The following is a 19,838-nucleotide window of genomic DNA, read 5'->3' on the forward strand; positions in this document are numbered from 1 at the left end:
CCCCTCCAAGTTACATACATCCTGACTTGAATGCATATCTCCATTTTTTTGCATCGTCGCTGAGTCAAAATCCTGGAACTCTTTTCCTAACAGACTTATTGGATCACCAGCAGCCCACAGTTGTGTTTCAAGAAGAAAGCCCATCTTCCTGAAGGCAGGTAGGGATGACCAATGAATGTTGTCCTTGCCAGCTATGTCCACATCATGAAAAGTCATTTGGATACAACTTGAGGCAGCAACTCTGTCCTGGCTGACTTTCCGCACCATGTTGTATGAGGAAGGAGCTGCTTAATCTTGTGTAGAGCAAGCTTATTAGTATGTGATTCAGCATGAATTACGGAGTTCTGCATCTTTTTGAGTTGTCACTCATTGTTGATAAGTATTCAAGTATGTTTCGGTTTGCTTTGAGCCCCACCTCCATTTATGACGATAGTATTTTGTAGTGTACAAAAAATGGCATTGTGATTTGACTGAATTTGTACAGGAATAAATGAATATTTAATTCCCTAAAGCTTTGAAGATCTGATTTGGTTTGAAGCCACAATGGAATTGGACCTACTCAAAAGGATTATTCCCAAGGTGCCATGACCTGGACTCTGAAATTTCTATTTAGGGGTTAGATATGATTCTTCTTCTGTAACTTTAATATATATAACCTCCCTATCCACTCAGCTTGGGCTTGATTTTGGGGGGGGGAGATTTAAATGCAAGAGATAAATTTAAACATTTTATTTGGAAACTATATTACCGACAATGCTTTCCCCTGACAGCATTTTGATAATGAGCCACTACTACAGTCCTCAAAGGGTTGAATTAGGTTTGACTATTGATTCTCATTTATCAACAAGGTTTCGTATTGGAACTTCAAACTGACTTAGTCACAAGTATTAATCGTGCAAGCTACTTTGTGTCATTTTTTTTGTTAATGGCCTTTTCTTTGCTGCTATGCAGGTGTCGGCGTGGCGACGGTTGTGATTTCATTCTTGCTCTGTACTTATTACAATGTTATTATCACCTGGGCTCTGTACTACCTATTCCACTCATTTCGATCATCGCTTCCCTGGCAAAGCTGCAACAACACGTGGAACATTGTGGAAAACTGCTCTGATGGCCTTCCTGGGAACGCCACTCACCTTCGATCTGCCAGTCAACAATTTTTTGAGTGAGTATAGCAAGGAAGGAAAAGGAGTTGCTTCTGATGGTCTGAATTATACACCATTTTTAATGTGTAATAATATACAGCTCATGCATGGTATATATCTGCTCAGATATTTTTATTTGCTCAGACATTTCCCTGTGTGTTTTTTCCATCCATATCACCAACACCCCTACCACCAACACCCCTACCACCCCTCCAACGAGTCCTTTAATATAAAGGCCAATATTCCATTGACCTTTTTGATTATTTTCTGTACTTGTACATGGCAGTTTAATGATTGATGTACATGGCCCATCAAGTCTCTTTTGACCTACACTGTCTCTTGTATTCAGCATTTGGAAAATACTTTGTTTAATCGTTTTTAGATCCAAAGTGGACAGTCTTGCATTTGCCTACATTCAAATCCATTTGGCACAGTTTAACGCATTGCTGATTTGGTGAATCTGTTAATATTTCCTGGTAACATTATGCTTCCATTTACACTGTTTACAGTGGTGTACAGTGTAATTGGCAAATTTAGACATGAGGCTCTATATCCCGTTACCAGAGTGATCAATAAATACTGTGAGAAATTGAAGCCGCAACACAGATCCTCACAGCACACAAGTGGTTACATCTTTCCATTTGGAGCACCTGCACATTATCCCTATTCTCTATCTCCTGACACTCCGCTAATCAGGCCAATAGTTTTCCTTTAATTCCATGAGATTCAACTCTTATCAGGGACTTCCGTCAAGTGCTTTTTGGAAGTCCATATAAATAACATTCTCCTTGCTGCTATGCAGGTGTCGGCGTGGCGACGGTTGTGATTCCATTCTTGCTCTGTACTTATTACAATGTTATCATCTGGGCTCTTACCTATTCCACTCATTTCGATCATCACTTCCCCCTTGGCAAAGCTCCTGTGTACTATCTTAGTCACTTCTTCACTCTATCCTTAATTATAGACTCTAATAAAATTTCCCGACAACAGATGTTGGACTAATTAGTTTATAATTTCCTGGTTTCTTTCTGTCACCTTTCTTAAATTGGAGGTGAGTTCACTATTGAATCTCCAAGTAGTTATAGAGCATTCATACGCTCAGGGTTGGAACATGTCCAGTTATGAAGCCAGAAACAAAAACTGGAAAGTTGTTTGACAATATGGGGAACATTTCTCTCGGTCCTAACTAGGCTTAATACAGTCCAAATTCAAGCAGACCAGTGGAATCCATGAGAATAGTCTACAGTAAGCGAACTTGATTCCCTGTTCTCTGGGATTATTGCTGTAGCATCCAAACTAGTGGAGTTTCTATGCTTGTACAAGAATGCAAGACCCAATGCAACAGTATCTAGCATTTTTCATTAACCCTAAAAGTCCTTCCACAATCCCAGCAACAAGAGCTTCTCCTGCCTCCAAAATGTGCCAAAGAACATTCAAAGAAAGACTTATAGTTATGTAATGCCTTTCACTACCTCAGTATGTCCCAAAACACCTCATGGCCAGTTAAATACCTTTGAAGTATCATCACTTTTGCAATGTAGGAAACACAGCAGTCATTATACATTCCAGGGGCTGCTGCAAACCGCGTCATAATACCGACAAAATAATACATATATTCCGATTAAAAGTTGACCAGGACACTGGAGAGAATTATCCTGCTCTTCAAAATAGTAACATGAGGTATTTTACACCCACCTGAGGGTGCAGATAGGGCCTTGGTTTAATCCAAAAGACAGCTCTTTTAACACTGCAGCACTTGTTTAGTCAGCCTACAATTTTCTGCTCCAGTTTCTGCCATTGGACTTGAATGTACAACATTATGATTGAAAGGTGAGAGTGCCAAATGTTTACTGAACTATGGATATTAACACATTAGGAAATGGAAAGATGAGTGATTTGCTTATTAGCATCCAGGTGCAATTTGTCCGTGTCTTGCTGCCGGTAACGGCAAATTGGACTGGTCTTGTATAATAGTTTTTTGCCTGCTGCAGCCTGTTGGCATGCTAACTAATGTACCAAAGGATTGGAAAATCACAGATTAATGTTTTTAATATCCAACTCTGGATCCATCGGGTAGGGCAAACTTTCCTAGACTGCAGGGATTCTTGTTTTGAATGTATTCTTTCCCTTGTATCACACACTTGTTCCCTCATGTCACTTCCCAACGTCAACCAGGCAGGTGGGAAAACACCAACTTACCCTTAATGAGTTGCTTTAACGTTGCACATCATGGTGCTTGTTACTCATCAATTATTTTATTCCTAAAGGTGTGAAATAGATAGAGTGTGAATATATGTATGACACTGCTTACCCTATCACTGTGATTGAGGCTGGTAATTCACAATAGACCATTGGCAGAGCGTCATTTCTAAATTACCACTGCTTCCCACAGGAGTACAAATTAATTGCTAAAATGAGAAATAAATGTTCTAGAACTAAAGGCTCTGCAATTTAAAACGAAGACCTCCTGCAAATTCACTGTGTTTTGTACAGTTACAGGTTGTTGCAGATGAGTAGAGGTATTGAAGCAATCGGCAGCATACGCTGGGACTTGTTTGGCCTACTCCTGTTGGCTTGGATCATTGTATATTTCTGTATATTCAAAGGAGTTAAATCTACTGGAAAGGTGAGGAGCAGAATATGTCAGTGCTGGGCAGAAATATTTCAGACTATTATCTTGTTTGACTAGTTTTGATTCTGGGCAGTTTTGAAAACTAAGCTAAATAAAATGTTATAGTACTCCTCATCGCCCGAAGTACACAAGTAGAAAGTTTCATCATAATTGTAGTAGCTAGCCCCTTTAAGGGACATGCATCGGAAGGGTCTGAATTGATCAATGGGGAACAAGTGCTGGGATCTCTGGGCAGAGCGCTGGCTTTTGCAGCCAGCTGATCCTAGCGCTGAGAATGAACATATCGATTATAGTACTCTGTGTGTAGTTGTAAAGAGTAATAAACCCATTGTTATTTGTTAGCTTTCTGGTAGTTGCCAATTATTGCATTTACTACATTGGCAACAAGGTAAACAACAACAACTCCGGATTGTAACAAAAAGAAAGTTTGTTTGCAAGAATTGCAAAAACATTCCAATTCCCAAAAGAGGAAAAAAGTACACATGCCTCTCTTCAGAAAAGTAGAAAGTTTTCAATGCTGCTACAGAAGACTGGGTATAGTATATGGAGTGTTCAGAATATTTTTTCCGTGCTAATGGAATAGAGGGGTAGGATAAGAAGAAAATTGTTTGCTGATTGCATGTGGAACCCAGACATATAAATAATCCTCGGTCTAACGTCCCTGGATGCTCCTGTCACAAAGATATTTGCAGAGCTCATTGAGCTAGCAGCAGGGCATTATCATCCTAAGCCCTCAGTAATATTACAAAGGTACAAATTTAACTCCACAGAGAGAGCCCCAGGGAAGCCCATTGCAGCCTTTTGTATCAAGGATAAAACAAATCAAGGAGCATTGTGATTTTGGGTCAGTGTTGAATGACTTGTTAAGAGACTGATTGGTATGTGGTGTACACAATGCAGTTATACAGAGAAATTTGTTAGTTGAATCAGAGTTAACTTTTAAAAAGGCGCTGGAAATGACGTCAGTGATGGAGAGTGCCGAGAAGGTCACCCAGAAGCTGCAAAGTGCATAGAACAACGAGGTCCACCAGTTAGGGTGGGAAGCTGTGAGCTGCAGTGACCCCCGGGAGTGAAGGCACTGGTTTAAGAGAGATGTGAAGGCGGAAGAGTGATACAGTTTAGAAGATTTAAACAGCAGTCTAAAAATAATAGAGTGCTATCTGTGCCGGAGAAGTCACTCCCCAAGAATGTGTAGATTTAGAGAAGCAGCGTGCTTCATGTGTGGAAGTGGCACAAATGTAAAAACAAGCAGGGCCTGCCCAGTACCAGCAGAGCAGATAATCCAGTCCCAGTATGAAGGATTTCCCAGCAGGTGAATGGAACATGTTGTTGCCAAATAAAATGAAAGCGGGTAACACCATCACAGTGGTGTTGTTAGTGAATGGCCAGCCACTGGAGATGGAAGTAGATATGGGGGCGTCAGCTACTGTCGTGAGCGAGCAGATCCACCAATATCTCCAAGAAGGAGTTCAACCCCTGAAGTTGAAGAACATTGCAGCGAGACTGGCTACATATATTGGAGAGGCCATCAAAGTAGTAGGGACGACCATGACTCTAGTGAGTTAGAGATAACAGCCTGCACTGCTACCATTGGTAGTGGTGTCAGGCCAAAGGCTGAGTTTAATGGGGCATGATTGGCTCCAAGAGACCAAGTTGAACTGGCTAGAAGTTTTTAAAATAAGAGGGGGGCCTGCACAAAGTCTTCAGAAAATACCAGGATGTGTTCCAGAAAGAACTGGAGAAGATCAAAGAATTACAAACAAAAATCCACGTGGATCCAGAAGCCACTCAGATTTTTTTTTAGAGCAAGGCCTGTGCCTTTACGCATTGGTAGAGAAGGTAGCGACAGAGCTAAAATGACTGGAAGACTTGGACATCATTAGGCCTGTATAATTTGCAGAGTGGGCAGCACCCATTTAACTGGTCTAGTTAAACCAGACAAGACAGTCCCTATCTGTGGGGCCTACAAGCTGACAGTAAACCAGGCTGCATTACTGGATAGGTACCCCATCGCCAAAATAGAAGTTCTGTATGTGAAGTTGGCTGGGTGTCTGACATATAGCAAGTTGGATATGTGCCACGCTTTCCAATGGTGAGAACTGGATGATGCATCAAAAGGATATGTCACTGTAAATACTCATAAGGAGCTATACACGTCTACCACTTGGGGTTTTGTCAGCTTGCGCCACCTTCCAGGGAACTATGGAGAGTTTGCTCCAGAGTTGTCATTTATTCAAACGATGTTTTAGTAACAGGATCCATCGAACAGGAACATTCGACCAATTTGGACGAAGTTTTGAAAAGGTTTTAGGAAGCAGGAGTGTGCCTAAAAGAAAAAAAAAAGCGCCTTCCAAGCAAATTAGGCAGCTTATCTTGGTTATTGGGTGGATGCTCAGGGGTTTGCACCCCATGGAGGACAAAGTGAGAATGATTAAGGAGGCACCAGCCCCTAGAATTACCTCTGAACTCAGATACTTCCTTGGGATGGTCAACTATTATTGTTGGTAAGCGTGGCTCATATCCAACTTGCTATATTGTCAGACACCCAGTCAATTCCACATGCAGATTTTCTATTTTGGCGATGGGGTACCTATCCAGTAATGCAGCCTGGTTTACTGTCAGCTTGTACTCCCCTCAGATAGGGACTGTCTTGTCTGGTTTAACTAGACCAGTTAAATGGGTGCTGCCCACTCTGCAAATTATACAGGCCCAAGTCTTCCAGTCATTTTAGCTCTGTCGCTACCTTCTCTACTAATGCGTAAAGGCACAGGTCTTGCTCTAAAAAAAAATCTGAGTGGCTTCTGGATCCATATGGATTTTTGCTTGCAATTCTTTGATCTTCCCCAGTGCTTCCTGGAACACATCCTGATATTTTCTGATGACTTTGTGCAGGCCCCCCTCTTTTTTATTTAAAAAATTTCTAGCCAGTTCAACTTGGTCTCTTGGAGCCAATCATGCCCTTGGCCTGACGCCACTACCAATGGTGACAGTGCAGGCTGTCATCTATAACTCACTGGAGTCATGGTTGTCCTTGCATTGCGCAGCCTGTTTTACCATCAGCTTGTAGTCCCGCAGATATGGATGGTTCCTCTCAATTCTGTCAACATTGTTAGCAATGTTGCATGCGCTGTTAAAGAAGCACCAGAGATGGTGCTGGAAAACACCACAAAAAGAGGCTTTTAACCAAGTTAAGCAGTCACTTCAGTCAACGTCCTTATTAGTTCATTTTGACCCCTCTAAGAAGATAATATTTGCATGCAATGCATCACCATATGGGGTTGGGCTGTGTTATCGTACACAATGAATGACAGATCTGAGAGACCCATTGGTTATGTATCCAGAACTCTTATCAGCCACTCCCAGATAGAAAGAGAAGACCTAGCTGCCACCTACAGCAATAAGAAGTTTCATCAATACATTATCGGGAGACTTTTTACTCTCATCACAGACCACAAGCCACTTTGGGACTTTTTGAGGAAGACAAAGTGATTCCGCCAATTGCTTCTGCTAGAATACAGCGATGGGTACTGCTCTTCTTAGCCTACGAATATAGCTTTGAACATCAGCCAGGGGCTCTCATAGCCAATGCAGACGCCTTAAGCCACCTTCCATTTACAGAAAGCATGCCACCCCCTCTAGTACTGCAAGAGATTGTAATGGCCCCATATCAAATGGATTGGCTGAGCATACAGTTCAGACTTTCAAGGCTGATATGAAGAAACAATCACAAAAATTATAAGAAACCAAGATAGCACGTCAGCCTATAAATCCATCCCGCAGCTCCCTATTGGAATAGCTCCAGCAGAACTGCTGATGGGTTATGCTTGAGAATCGGGTTCGGCCTGGTAGTTCCAAAGTTGGTGGAGACAAGGCAGAGTTGCCAGAAAAGGAACCAAGCGGAAAGAACATTTGAGATAGATGATCCAGTTTTTGTAAAGAATTTTGGAAGTGGATCAAGTTGGGTCCCAGGAGTTGTGGCCAGGTCAGGCCACTGTCCTATAAAGTTAAAATACAGGACAGTTTTTGAAGAGACCCATAGATCATTTGTAAAGATGGGAGCCACGCCAAGAGCCAGTGTTACTACCTGATCCAATTGTTTATCCAAGAAGCGACGTGGCTGATCAGCCAGTCGCAGGCCAAAGTACTGCTCCCAATGAAACGATGGGAATAGTGAAAAGTGATGTGCTGGTGCCAGGAGAGAGTCTGGGTGCTAGTCCAAGTCCAGCTGAAACTACCTCTATAGTTGAACCTCAACCAGTTGAACTGCGTTGCTCCCAGAGAAAGAGGAAGTCTTCTGACAGACTGAGTTTCTGTTAAACTGTGTTAACAGCGTTCATTATTGCTAATGCTTTGAAAATTGTACATAGTATCAATGGGACTGTGTAACAAGGGTCTTAAAGGGGGATGGATGTAGTCGGTAGCCCCTTTAAGAGGTGTGCATTTGAAAGGTCATGTGACCAAATCAACAAATTGGGACAGGCACGGAGATCTCGGAGCAGAGCGTTGGCTTTTGCAGCCAGATTAACCCTAGCACTGAGAATGAACTCATTGATTCTAGTACTCTGTATGTAGTTGTAAATAGTAATAAACTCGTTGTTGTTTGTTAGCTAACTGGTGGTCACCAATTGTTACATTTACTGCCAAACTATTTCACGAGGAATAGTGCGAACCCCTTTAACTCTAGACAAAAACCTGTCCTGTAATGTTTAATTTTGGCCAAGTGGCTTAACCAGACTTTTCACTGTATTTTCCCACTATACAAATGTTGGTATGAGCACTGCAATAGTGTTCCTGAAATAGATAGTATATTAAGGAAGACATTTTGTTCCCTGTAACTGAAAGTTGGCTTTACTTTGGCTGAATATCAGTTGTTATCTTTTTGATGCTCTCTGGGAAATTCTGTTGAGATCTTTTTCTACAACCTTCGTCGGCTCGATGGACTTTGGATACAGATTGCCCACTGGGAATCATTCCATTCCTATTTTATAAAGAGATGGCAGAGGGTAGACTAGGAGAATTAAGGAGGGAGTCCAAAATATTTTTTTCCTGTGTGACAATAAGCACTCGTAGGTTAAAAGAAATTATTTGATTTCTCTGCACGTCATTACTTCATAAAGCTGCATTTTCTCTTTTCCTCCTTTCCCATTCCCCACCCCTAAGGTGGGAGAGGAAAAGAGATCCTTCATCACCACCAGGAAGGAAGTGCACAGTAGGGGGGAAACACATGGAAGGAGACAAGATGGTCAGCAATCAAAGAATAGAGGACACGGCTTATTGTAATAAATGTTCTGTGATTCTATGTTGAGTCATTTGGTTCCTGTGTGTCATCCCCCCCTATTATCCTTGCAATGTCCCTGATGTAAAAGACATTTCTCTGCAGTATGAAGAGGGTCACAAGCCACAGCTAAAATTCCTTTGTGCTGGAATCAGAGTAAGTGCTAATAGTTACCATGTCTTGGTATTGCTGGTGCACAGGTTCAGAGATGCGTTCCGTTGCTGCATTAAAGGTCATCTAACTCGGCTCAGCCTTGGACCTGGAAGCTTCTGTGTGTTTTTAGCCAAGATAACACTGAATAAACTTGCCCGTCCATTTGGGGAAGGAAATGATCTTCGTTTATTTTCCTCGCCCATTCTTCTGGGGGTTGTGCCTGAACTTTCTGCCACCTACTCCCTGGAATAACTGGGATTAACAGCTCTGGATGTAAGGGAGGGATCACGGGCTGCGATCGATTTTTTTTTTTCTGTGGTAGTTGATAAGCCAGCACAATATGCCGACACACTTGAGTTTGAAAATGTGTAGGAACTAATTGTCTGATCAGGAGAATTGCAAAAAGGAATCAAAATGGTTCTTTAAGCTGAGAGTTACCCTGTGTTTCAAATAGAACCCGTTATTTTGGTCATTTTTATTTATGCACAGTTAATCTTTCTCTCGGCCTTCCTAGGTGGTGTATTTTACAGCCATTTTTCCATATCTCATCCTGATAATACTACTAATCAATAATGTGCAGCTGCCAGGAGCCAAGAATGGAATCCTCTTCTTCCTCACACCCAAGTGGAACAAGCTGCTAGAAGTCCAGGTAACAGCCGCAATAGTTATGTTTTGCATTGGCTCAGTGGGTGGCTGGAAGGTGCAAGTGAGAAAGACCAGTTGTAATCCCATGATTTGCAATCATTTTGTGATAAAAGATAACCAATTTTTGTATACATTACAGTGAAAAACATACAGCCCCAGACTCCATCTGAATCAGATTTTCCATTTGTCACTATTTTTCTTGGAGTAAGGGAAATAAATGGATTCTAATCTGATGTGACTGCGTCGTCATTGTTAAAATGGTGGCAAAATGGAAGACAGTGGATTGATTTAAAGGGATTGGACTATGCTAAATTGGGGTCTCCTGACTTCTTCCACTCTGAAGAAGGGAAAGTTGGACTGTAAAGCTAAAGTCCAGAAGGCTTAGGAGAGAGAAGGAAGTCAAATAAATTTGTGTTGTCATGGTGTCAAACCCATGACAGGATCCTGAGGAAGCGTGCTTCCTGCTATATAAGACTATTTCAAATAAACTTTATGCCTAGGTTTTGTTTTTTTAAGAAGGTAAAATTGTGTCAACGTTTTATTCTAATATTCCAAGAAGGCAGATTTGCTTCATAGATTTTAATGAATCAATCAACTATCAGTAAACATATTGTCATTGATAACATTTTTGAATTTGAACTTGTTTTGTTTATTTCTAATGTGGATATATAGTAAATTAATTAAACTGGACAAATATAATTACCATTATTGGATTTTCTCAGTCTGAGAATCTCCTTGTTTCCAGATCATTACACTGTAATACTGGATATAGAGCAGAATTCTCCAGCCCTTCCGCAGTGGGTTTTCCCACAGTGGAGGCAGCTCGCCATTGGCTGCCAGCTGGAACTTCTGGCCCTGCCGACGTCAATGTCGATTTACATTCCTCGCCCATGCCACCATCGGGGAACCCGCGGTAGGGGTCGAATTGGCAGGACCAGAAGATCCCGCCCACAGGAAGGGCTGGAGAACTGCACTCATAGTTTCCCAGGAGTCACATTCCACTGTCTTCCATTCCTTTTCCACGCTATCAATATTATCCTTGATGCAGCAACAAAATAAGAGGAAGTTTGGCAAGTGCAAGGTTGGATCTGTGAAGTGAAATGTTTGAAACGTATAAGATTCTTAGGAGGACAGACAGGGTAAATGTTGGGAGGGTGTTTCTACTCATGGGAGAGTGTAGGACTAGAGGGCAAAGTTGCAGAATAAGGGGGGGGGGGGTTCTCATTTGACATGGATTTGAGAAAGATTTTCTTTCAAAGAGTGGTGAATCTTTGTAATTCTTTACCCCAGGAAGCTGTGGAGACCGATTCTTTGAACGTTTTCAAGGCTGAGATTGATAGCCTTTTAAATCAGCAGGGGAATGAAGGGTTATGGAGATAAGGCAGGAAAGTAGACTTAGTGAGGGACTCAGCCATGGTCTTATTAAATGGTGGAGCAGGCTTGAAGGCTGAATGGCCTACACATGTTCATATTTCTTATGATCAAGAAAATTTGTTATTATGGTCATTTGAAATTGGTTAAATGTTTTGATACATCAGAAATGTTGTTGGCTGCCGGAGTACAGACCTTTCATGTTCTTCATGGGTAACCAAGGATGGAGTGATGAGAGAAGACAGAGAACCCAGGCACTTGAAGTCATGAATAATTGTGGATCCTTTAGTTTGTGCATCAAGAAATTTCTTTCCTACAGGAAAGTCTCCTTAAAAAAAGAAAAATATGAGTGTCTCCAGTGGTTCAACTGGTTAGCAAACCTGATAAACTGATGGGGAAAATATCCAGATGTGAGATCAGGTAGTTACATTTCTGAAATACGTGTTCATGTTTGCTGATGAAACCTTTGGAGTGATCTTTGCTACCAATACCTGCATTTTTTGATGGTCTGCCTATTTTTCTTAAAGTCACTGAAAATGAATTAAAAATTAATTGATTCAGAAATTGATAACAGAAACTGAGTCCAACAGAAGTGTGTTAAGATCCCAGTTGGCATTACTACTGGACAGGAAAATCCCAGAATGGAACCTTGGCTCAAAAGACCCTAAAATTTACCTTTTTTAGAAAACACTCATGAACAGTCACTTGGAATGCCAATTAGCTCTTAACAACAAAATATTTATCGAACATGAATAGTTTGACTACAAACCGATACTCCTTCACTCCCACTTATCTTCACAAATGTATACAGAATTTGACGATAATGCAGGTTACAAAATATATCTTGTGTTATCATTTTAAAAATTCATTAATGGGATGTGGGCATTGCTGGCTGGGCTCACATTTATTGCCCAATCCCGAGGGTATTTAAGAGTCAACCACATTGCCATGGATCTGGAGTCACATATAGGCCAGACCAGGTAAAGATCAATTGCTTCAACCTTTTACTTCACAGGCTGTAGTAAGTTGTTACCAACCCTAGGAGTGCTTCAGGTATCAATGGCTTTACCAGCTAACACCCCCAGGACTGCACTTTTCAGTTCTGAGTTTAACTTCAACGAACAGTAGCCTGTTCCAATGGCAGCTCTTTATTCCTTTTTCACTCAAACTTCCTGGAAACCGCTCTTCATTCTCTAATTTCTGGAACTACCTGTCCTTTAGCTTCAGGACTTGCTTCCTTGGCCATTACTCCATGGTATGGCTTTTCTGCTTCTAGCGGGGGGTCATTTTTTTTAGAGCTACCTTCTCTCTCACTGCTAAGCTCGTCAACTTCTACGAATTCAGCTAAAGCTAAACTTAAAAGGCTTTCCCACCCTAAAGGTGACCCTGGTGTGAAGCTCATTCTTTCTCTAAGCTCGCATTTACTTTCCATATCATAAAGTCTCTAAGCACAATACAGACGGGCGGCAATACAATAGGGCGGCACGGTAACACAGTGGTTAGCACTGCTGCTTCACAGCTCCAGGGTCCCGGGTTCGATTCCCGGCTCGGGTCACTGCCTGTGTGGAGTTTGCACATTCTCCTCGTGTCTGCGTGGGTTTCCTCCGGGTGCTCCGGTTTCCTCCCACAGTCCAAAGATGTGCAGGTTAGGTTGATTGGCCAGGTTAAAAATTGCCCCTTAGAGTCCTGAGATGCGTAGGTTAGAGGGATTAGCGGGTAAAATATGTGGGGGTAGGGCCTGGGTGGGATTGTGGTCGGTGCAGACTCGATGGGCCGAATGGCCTCCTTCCGCACTGTAGGGCTTCTATGATTTCTAGACACAGTTTGAACGGAAGTCAAAACCCCCCCATGCATGCAAACACCTTGCTTAACATGAATCTAAGTAGAGTTTACTCTTCTTACACAAATACACTAAATTAAACTCACTTAAATCTATACCTTATTTCTAATATCCAACAGTAGATCACTTAAAACTATCTCTGCTTCCTGATACTAAAGGACAAAGAAATGCACATGATTTCCCGATAGAAAATTCTAGAATTCTGATTTAGTATTACCTCTGTGAATTAAAGCGACAGATAATGAAGTTTGTCTCCAAGCAGACGTGGAGAATTATGATCTACGGACTGAAAATACTGGGAATACTCAGCAGGCCAGGCAGCAATTATGGAGGAAGAGAAGCAAAGTTAACATCTCAAGTCGGTAACCTTTTGTCAGCAGTTTGCCAGTTTTGACAAAAGGCCCTCGGCCTGAAATATTAACTCTATTTCTCCCTCTCACTTTTCACAGATGCTGCCTGACCAATAAATAGGAGCAGAAGCAACCTATTCGGCCCCTCGAGCCTGCCTCACCAATCACTAAGATCATGACTAATCTGATAGTTTCTTCAACTCTTTCCTGCCTGCTCTCCACTCCCTTATAGATCTGACTAATTCAGCCTCAAATATATTCAATAACTCTGTCTCCACTGCTCTCTTGGGTAGAGAATTCCAAAGATTAACAACCTTCTGAGAGAAGAAATTCCTCCACATCTCTGTTTTAAATAGAAGACCTCTTAATTTGATACCCTACTTCTAGATTCTGCCATGAGGGCAAACATCGTCTCAGCATTTACCCTGTCAAACCCCCTCAGAATCTAATTCATCTAAACTCCAATGAGTATAGACCCAACCTGCTCAATCTTTGCACATGAGATAATCCCTTGGAATCAACCTAATGAGTCTCCACTGAACTGCCTCCAATACAAGTATCTCCCTTCTTAAATAAGAAGATCAAAACAGTATGCAGTATTCTAGGTGTGGTCAATGTCACGTACAATTGTAGCAGAGCGTATTCAGCATTTTCTGTTTAGATTTCAGATTCCCAGCATCCAAAACATTTTGCCGGTGATTTGTGACAGATGCACATTTTCTGCTGACTCAACAGATTACAATCAACTGCATTGCATTATATATGTTAATCTTAAATCTTGTCATAGGTATGGGTGAATGCTGCTGCACAGATTTTTAACTCCATCGGAATCGGGTTTGGCACCATGATGTCTATGGCCAGTTACAACAAATTTAATAACAATGTTCTGAAGTAAGAGTTTAATTTCTGTTTTATTTTAAAGGAAGGTGGCATGGTGTATTGAGAGCTTCATCAGAGCTTATTGCACAACAACATGGAGAGGGGAAAAGAACTTAGCTTCATGTTTATATGGGGTTCACACAAGGGCAGTTAGGGATGAACCACAAATGTTGGCCTTGCCAGCAACGGGGGCAGCCCGGTAGCACAGTGGTTAGCACTGCTGCTTCACAGCTCCAGGGACCTGGGTTCGATTCCCGGCTCGGGTCACTGTCTTTGTGGAGTTTGCACATTCTCCTCGTGTCTGCGTGGGTTTCCTCCGGGTGCTCCGGTTTCCTCCCACAGTCCAAAGATGTGCGGGTTAGGTTGATTGGCCATGATAAAATTGCCCCTTAGTTTCCTGAGATGCGTAGGTTAGAGGGATTAGTGGATAAAATATGTAGGGATATGGGGGTAGGGCCTGGGTGGGATTGTGGTTGGTGCAGACTCGATGGGCCGAATGGCCTCTTTCTGCACTGTAGGATTCTATGATCTATGAACTCTCTCATCCCATGAGGAAAAAAATGCCAGCTGGGATTTAAGGAACTGTATCACTGGTGTGAGCTTGAGAGAATGAGCAAGAGACAAGGGGTTAAAAGATTTTAAGCAGATTTCTCTCTTGATGGGAAGAATTGTGAATTCAGTTACATTTCAAAACACAGTAAATTGGCACTCCTTGTGTGAAGAAGTACTTCCTGACATTACCACTAAATGGCCTAGCTCCAATCATGCCCCATTGTTCTAGACTTGCGCACCAGAGTAAATAGCTTCTCTCTCATCTACTTTGTCAAATCCTATAATCAATTAAGCATTTCCATTATATCACCCTTAATCCACTTTCCTCCAGGGAATGAGAGTCTGGCCTACATGTCCTGTCCTCAATTTGACCCTTTAAGCCCTGGTGCCATTCAAGTGTATCTGCGCTGTGACCCCTGCAATTTAGTATATTCTTGACGTGCAGCTCCAACAGTCAAAGTAGTACTCCAGATACAGTCTAACTAGAGCTTTAAACAGCTGAATTCCAGTTCCCCCCTGAAATCGCTCACTCTTGAGATTCTGTTTCCCAGTAACTTGTCTTTGAACACATCTTGCGAACACTGCCTTGCCCTATGCGCCACCCACCCGCTTCCCCCAACATTACAATAGATGTATTTCATTGACTGTAAGGTGCTCTCGGATGTCCTAAGGCTCTGAAAGGTTCTATCTTAATTTATTTTGATTCACTGTTTGAAATTGCTTTATATGTTTAGTTTGGAGCTTGCAATGGTCCAGGAATTGGGGATGCATCAGTGGCTAGTGCTACATCGGTTATAATGGGATCAATGGTGCAAGAACAAAGACCTCTTACTCCCTGAGAGTAAAATATTTAATAATGACTCAAGATCCTTTGGCTCTTTTTAAAACTAACCTTTTCTTTGAGACAGGATAAATTTCTACCTTGGCTTTAGGAGAGGGAGGGTAAAGGGAACATTTCAAAGCAAAATGCATATTTTCCCTGACTATGTAGTGTCAATTTATACTCCATTTTTCCTCCCTGATATAGTGTCCTCATGGGAGACCCAATAATACTTGTGACTGTATATAGGTGACCTCTGGCCTAAATTGCCATGCATATATAAAGGGATATAACATGCTGACTTAGGAGCTGGATATCAAATTATTTTTTAATTGATGTTTTGTTTCATTGCATTGTGAATTTTTATGTTTACACATCTTTGTTTTTTCCCCTCTTCCTAGAGACACTCTTATTGTTGCAGTGACAAATTCAGCCACAAGTATTTTTGCAGGATTTGTGGTTTTCTCTGCAATTGGATACATGGGCCACCAGCACAACCTACCTGTCGAGGACATCGCCACTGATGGTAGGTTTCATTTCAGTGAAGCTAGGGCCATTGTGGGGTACTCCTTAGGATGCAGTGAAACTCCCTAGTAAGACATTGAAATTGCAATTGTTCCCCTTCCTATCCAATTAGAATGGTAACATACACGGGACAGAGCAGTGGTTATATAGTGATTTATGCCAGTCCCTGAAAAATTCTTGAATAAATTAGAATGGGGACTAGCAGAACAGGTAGTAGTCACACATTACTGGCTAATATCTGTTGGACAATCTTCTAACTAATGTACTTTCATGTCTTATTCCCTTACTCAGGCCCAGGACTGGTGTTTGTTGTTTACCCGGAAGCATTTGTCACCATGCCCATTGCACCAATGTGGGCCTCACTGTTTTTCTTCATGCTTCTCTGCTTGGGTGTGGACAGCCAGGTAAGACGGCAAATGTGATCAGAAAGTTGACAGAAGGGCACAGAACTGTACAGTCAGTGCATGGAAGAGTAGGAAGCATAACAACATTCAGAATGCAATTGGACATATGTAGTACATGTCTGCAGTTTGAGTTACAGAAGCAACCCCATTATGTCATAATAATGGCCCAGATTTTGCAACCAGTGGCAAAGCAAGGATGGCTTGCCACCGTTCTAAAGGAAACTGCCCACAAAACTCTAGCAATCTTTTCTAATTGTTTAAATCTGGCAACTAGTGAAGGGCAAGTCACCAAGCGCACTGAACTATTCACACAGTAAACCTGCAAGTTCCAAGGCATTCAATATTCATAGAATCCCTACAGTGCAGAAGGAGACCATTCGGCCCATCAAGCCGGCACTGACAATCCTACCTAGGCCCTCTTCCCTTAATCCCACGTATTTACCCTGCTCGTTCCCTGACACTAAGGGGTAATTTAGCATGGCCAATCATCCTAACTCGCACATCTTTGGAGTGTGGGAGGAAACCGGAGCACCCGGAGGAAACCCTTGAGGACAAGGGGAGAATGTGCAAACTCCATACAGACAGTGACCTGAGGCTGGAATTGAACACGGGTCCCTAGTGCTGTGAGGTAGCAGTGCTAACCACTGTGCCACCATGCCCTGATTGATGAGGGCAGGGCGGTGGATGTTGTCTACATGGACCTTAGCAAGGCCTTTGACAAGGTCCTTCATGGTAGGCTGATACAAAAGGTGAAATCACATGGAATCCGCAGTGAGCTGGTGCGATGGATACAGAACTGGCTTGGTCATAGTAGTCATGATGTGGAGATGCCGGCGTTGGACTGGGGTGAACACAGTAAGAGTTTTAACAACACCAGGTTAAAGTCCAACAGGTTTATTTGGTAGCAAATATCATTAGCTTACGGAGCACTGCTCCTTCGTCAGATGGAGTGGAAATGTGATAAACAAACCTGTTGGACTTTATCCTGGTGTTGTTAAAACTCTTACTGTTGGTCATAGTACACAGAGAGTAGCGGTGGACTGGAGATCTGTGATCGGTGGTGTTCCGCAGGAATCCGTGCTGGGACCCCTGTTGTTTGTAATATATATAAATGATATGGAGGAGTTTAGATTGTCTGATTAGTAAATTTGTGGATGACACAAAGATTGGGGGAGCTGCAGGTAGTGAGAAGGATTGCAGCAGAATTAGATAGACTGGAGACTTAGACGGAGAAATGGCAGATGGAATTAAATCTGGACAAAAGCGAGGTGATGCATTTTGGAAGGCCAAATTCAAGAGGGAAGTATACAGTAAATGGCAGAAGCATTAACATACAGAGGGATCCAGGAGTATAGGTCCATAGTTCTCTGAAAGTAGCAACATAAGTGGATAAGGTTGTCAAGAAGGTGTATGGCATGCTTGCCTTCATCAGTCGGGGCATAGCGTATGGGCACAGTTCTGGTCGCCACACTACCAGAAGGATGTGGAAGCTCTGGAGAGGGCACAGAAGAGGTTTACCAGGATGTTGCCTAGTTTGGAAGGTATTGGCCATGAGGAGAGATTGGACAAACTTGGTTTGTTTCCACTTGAACATTGAAGGCTGAGGGGCGAGCTGATAGAAGTTTACAAAATTATGAGAGGCATGGACAGTCGGAGTCTTTTTCCCAGGCTAGGAATGTCATGTCAATTACCAGGAGACATAGAATTAAGGTAAAATAAGAACTACATTTTTCACACACAGGATGGTAAGCGCCTGGAATGCGGGGCCAGAGCAGGTGGTAGAAGCAGATACAATAGCAACATTATACAGACCACGTAGAGGCAAAAGGTCTTTAGTTTAGAAAGGCATCATGTGCTGGCGCAGGCTTGGTGGGCCAAAGGGTCTGTTCTTGTGCTGTACTTTGATGGCAGGAACAACCCCTGTGTGACTGCCCCATACCAGTGTAGTTTTAGTCTCCTTACTTAAAGAGGGACATAATTGGAGCCAGTTCATAGAAGGTTCGCTAGGCTTCATTTCTGGGATGAAGGGGCTGTCCTGTAGGTTGCACCCATACTCAGTAGAGTTCAGAAGAATGAGATATCATATTTTTGATACACATGGTTCTGAGGAAGCTTGACAGGGTAAAAACTGAGAGGATGTTTCCCAGGGAATCCAGGACTAGGGGGTACCGTTTGAAAATAATGAGTCTCCCATTTAAGAAAGAGATGAGGATTTCTATTTCTCTGAGGACGGTTTGCCTTTGGAATTCCCTCCCCCAGTCAGCAATGGGCGTTGCGTCATTGAATATACTCAAGGCCAAGTTGGAAGAGTTTTGATGGACAATCTTGCCCTTAAAGGGCACAACAAGGGAGTCGAGGGTAATGGGGGAGGCAGGGAAGTGGAGTTAAGGCCACAAGCAGATCAGCCATGATTTTATTGGCTATTAGAGCAGGCTGGGAGCCAATTGGACTGTTCTGGTGTGTATGGCTGAATTCCACACCATCTTGTCTGGAACATAAAGGAACAGGATTTGACTGCCTTCCTGACGAGAGAGACCATTGACTGGAATTGTGAAAAGTGGATCTGAGAGAGAGGGGAAAAAAAATCACAACGTTTCATGAACATGCAGCCACACAAAGGGTATTGGACGTTATTTGCAGGTAGCCGTCATTCAGTGAGAAATGTCTGAACCAATAGGTCTAGGTTCTTCAGCAGCAAATGATAAACACACAGCTTTCAGATACTGATTCAAGTTGTGCAGCACCACTCCCCGGCTCCGAATGCAGAATAAAATCAAACTTCCGTCTATTATTAATACTCACTCCTCCAGCCTTGAGCTGCAAAGCTCTGGACCTGACCAGCATGGGGGCAAATGGATGCTGCTCCCAGTTATCACTGACTTGAAGCCTGTAGTTACCAGCTCACCAAATTAACTAATAATTAACCAGCACAATCACGTCTAACATTTTGCTGCTGCTGAACATTGCTGCGTCAAATTGCAGTGACAAGTATTCTTCACTTCCCTTTAATGTTTGTGAGGCAAAGTACCTTTTGAGCGAAGTTGCCCTGATAATGAGCCAAGAGTTTATCAGCATTTTGCAGCAAATGACACCGTTTTTAGTCCTGATGCTTTTACCTTGCCCACACAGGATGGTCCAGTATCAAGTCTCTGCCCAGAGCCTCCTCTGTCCCCAGATCTCTGCCTCCACAGCTGATTCCCTCTTCAAAGAGTTCTTATATTGTTCTTCACTTTTAATTCAAATTTTCAAA

General features: G+C 42.4%; 1 protein-coding gene across 2 annotated transcripts in view; it reads left to right on the plus strand.

Moving 5' to 3' along the window:
- Window positions 1-19,838, plus strand: part of LOC144502907 (sodium- and chloride-dependent GABA transporter 1) — a 105,976-nt gene that overhangs the window by 70,066 nt on the left and 16,072 nt on the right. For both annotated transcript variants that reach the window (XM_078227320.1, XM_078227319.1), the window contains exons 3-8: window positions 952-1,162; window positions 3,636-3,768; window positions 9,717-9,851; window positions 14,196-14,299; window positions 16,061-16,185; window positions 16,476-16,588. In XM_078227320.1, the coding sequence (XP_078083446.1) occupies window positions 952-1,162; window positions 3,636-3,768; window positions 9,717-9,851; window positions 14,196-14,299; window positions 16,061-16,185; window positions 16,476-16,588 (821 nt within the window). The remainder of the gene's footprint in view (window positions 1-951; window positions 1,163-3,635; window positions 3,769-9,716; window positions 9,852-14,195; window positions 14,300-16,060; window positions 16,186-16,475; window positions 16,589-19,838) is intronic.

This window comes from Mustelus asterias, chromosome 13 (genome assembly GCF_964213995.1).
Source record: "Mustelus asterias chromosome 13, sMusAst1.hap1.1, whole genome shotgun sequence".
Lineage (NCBI taxonomy): Eukaryota > Metazoa > Chordata > Chondrichthyes > Carcharhiniformes > Triakidae > Mustelus > Mustelus asterias.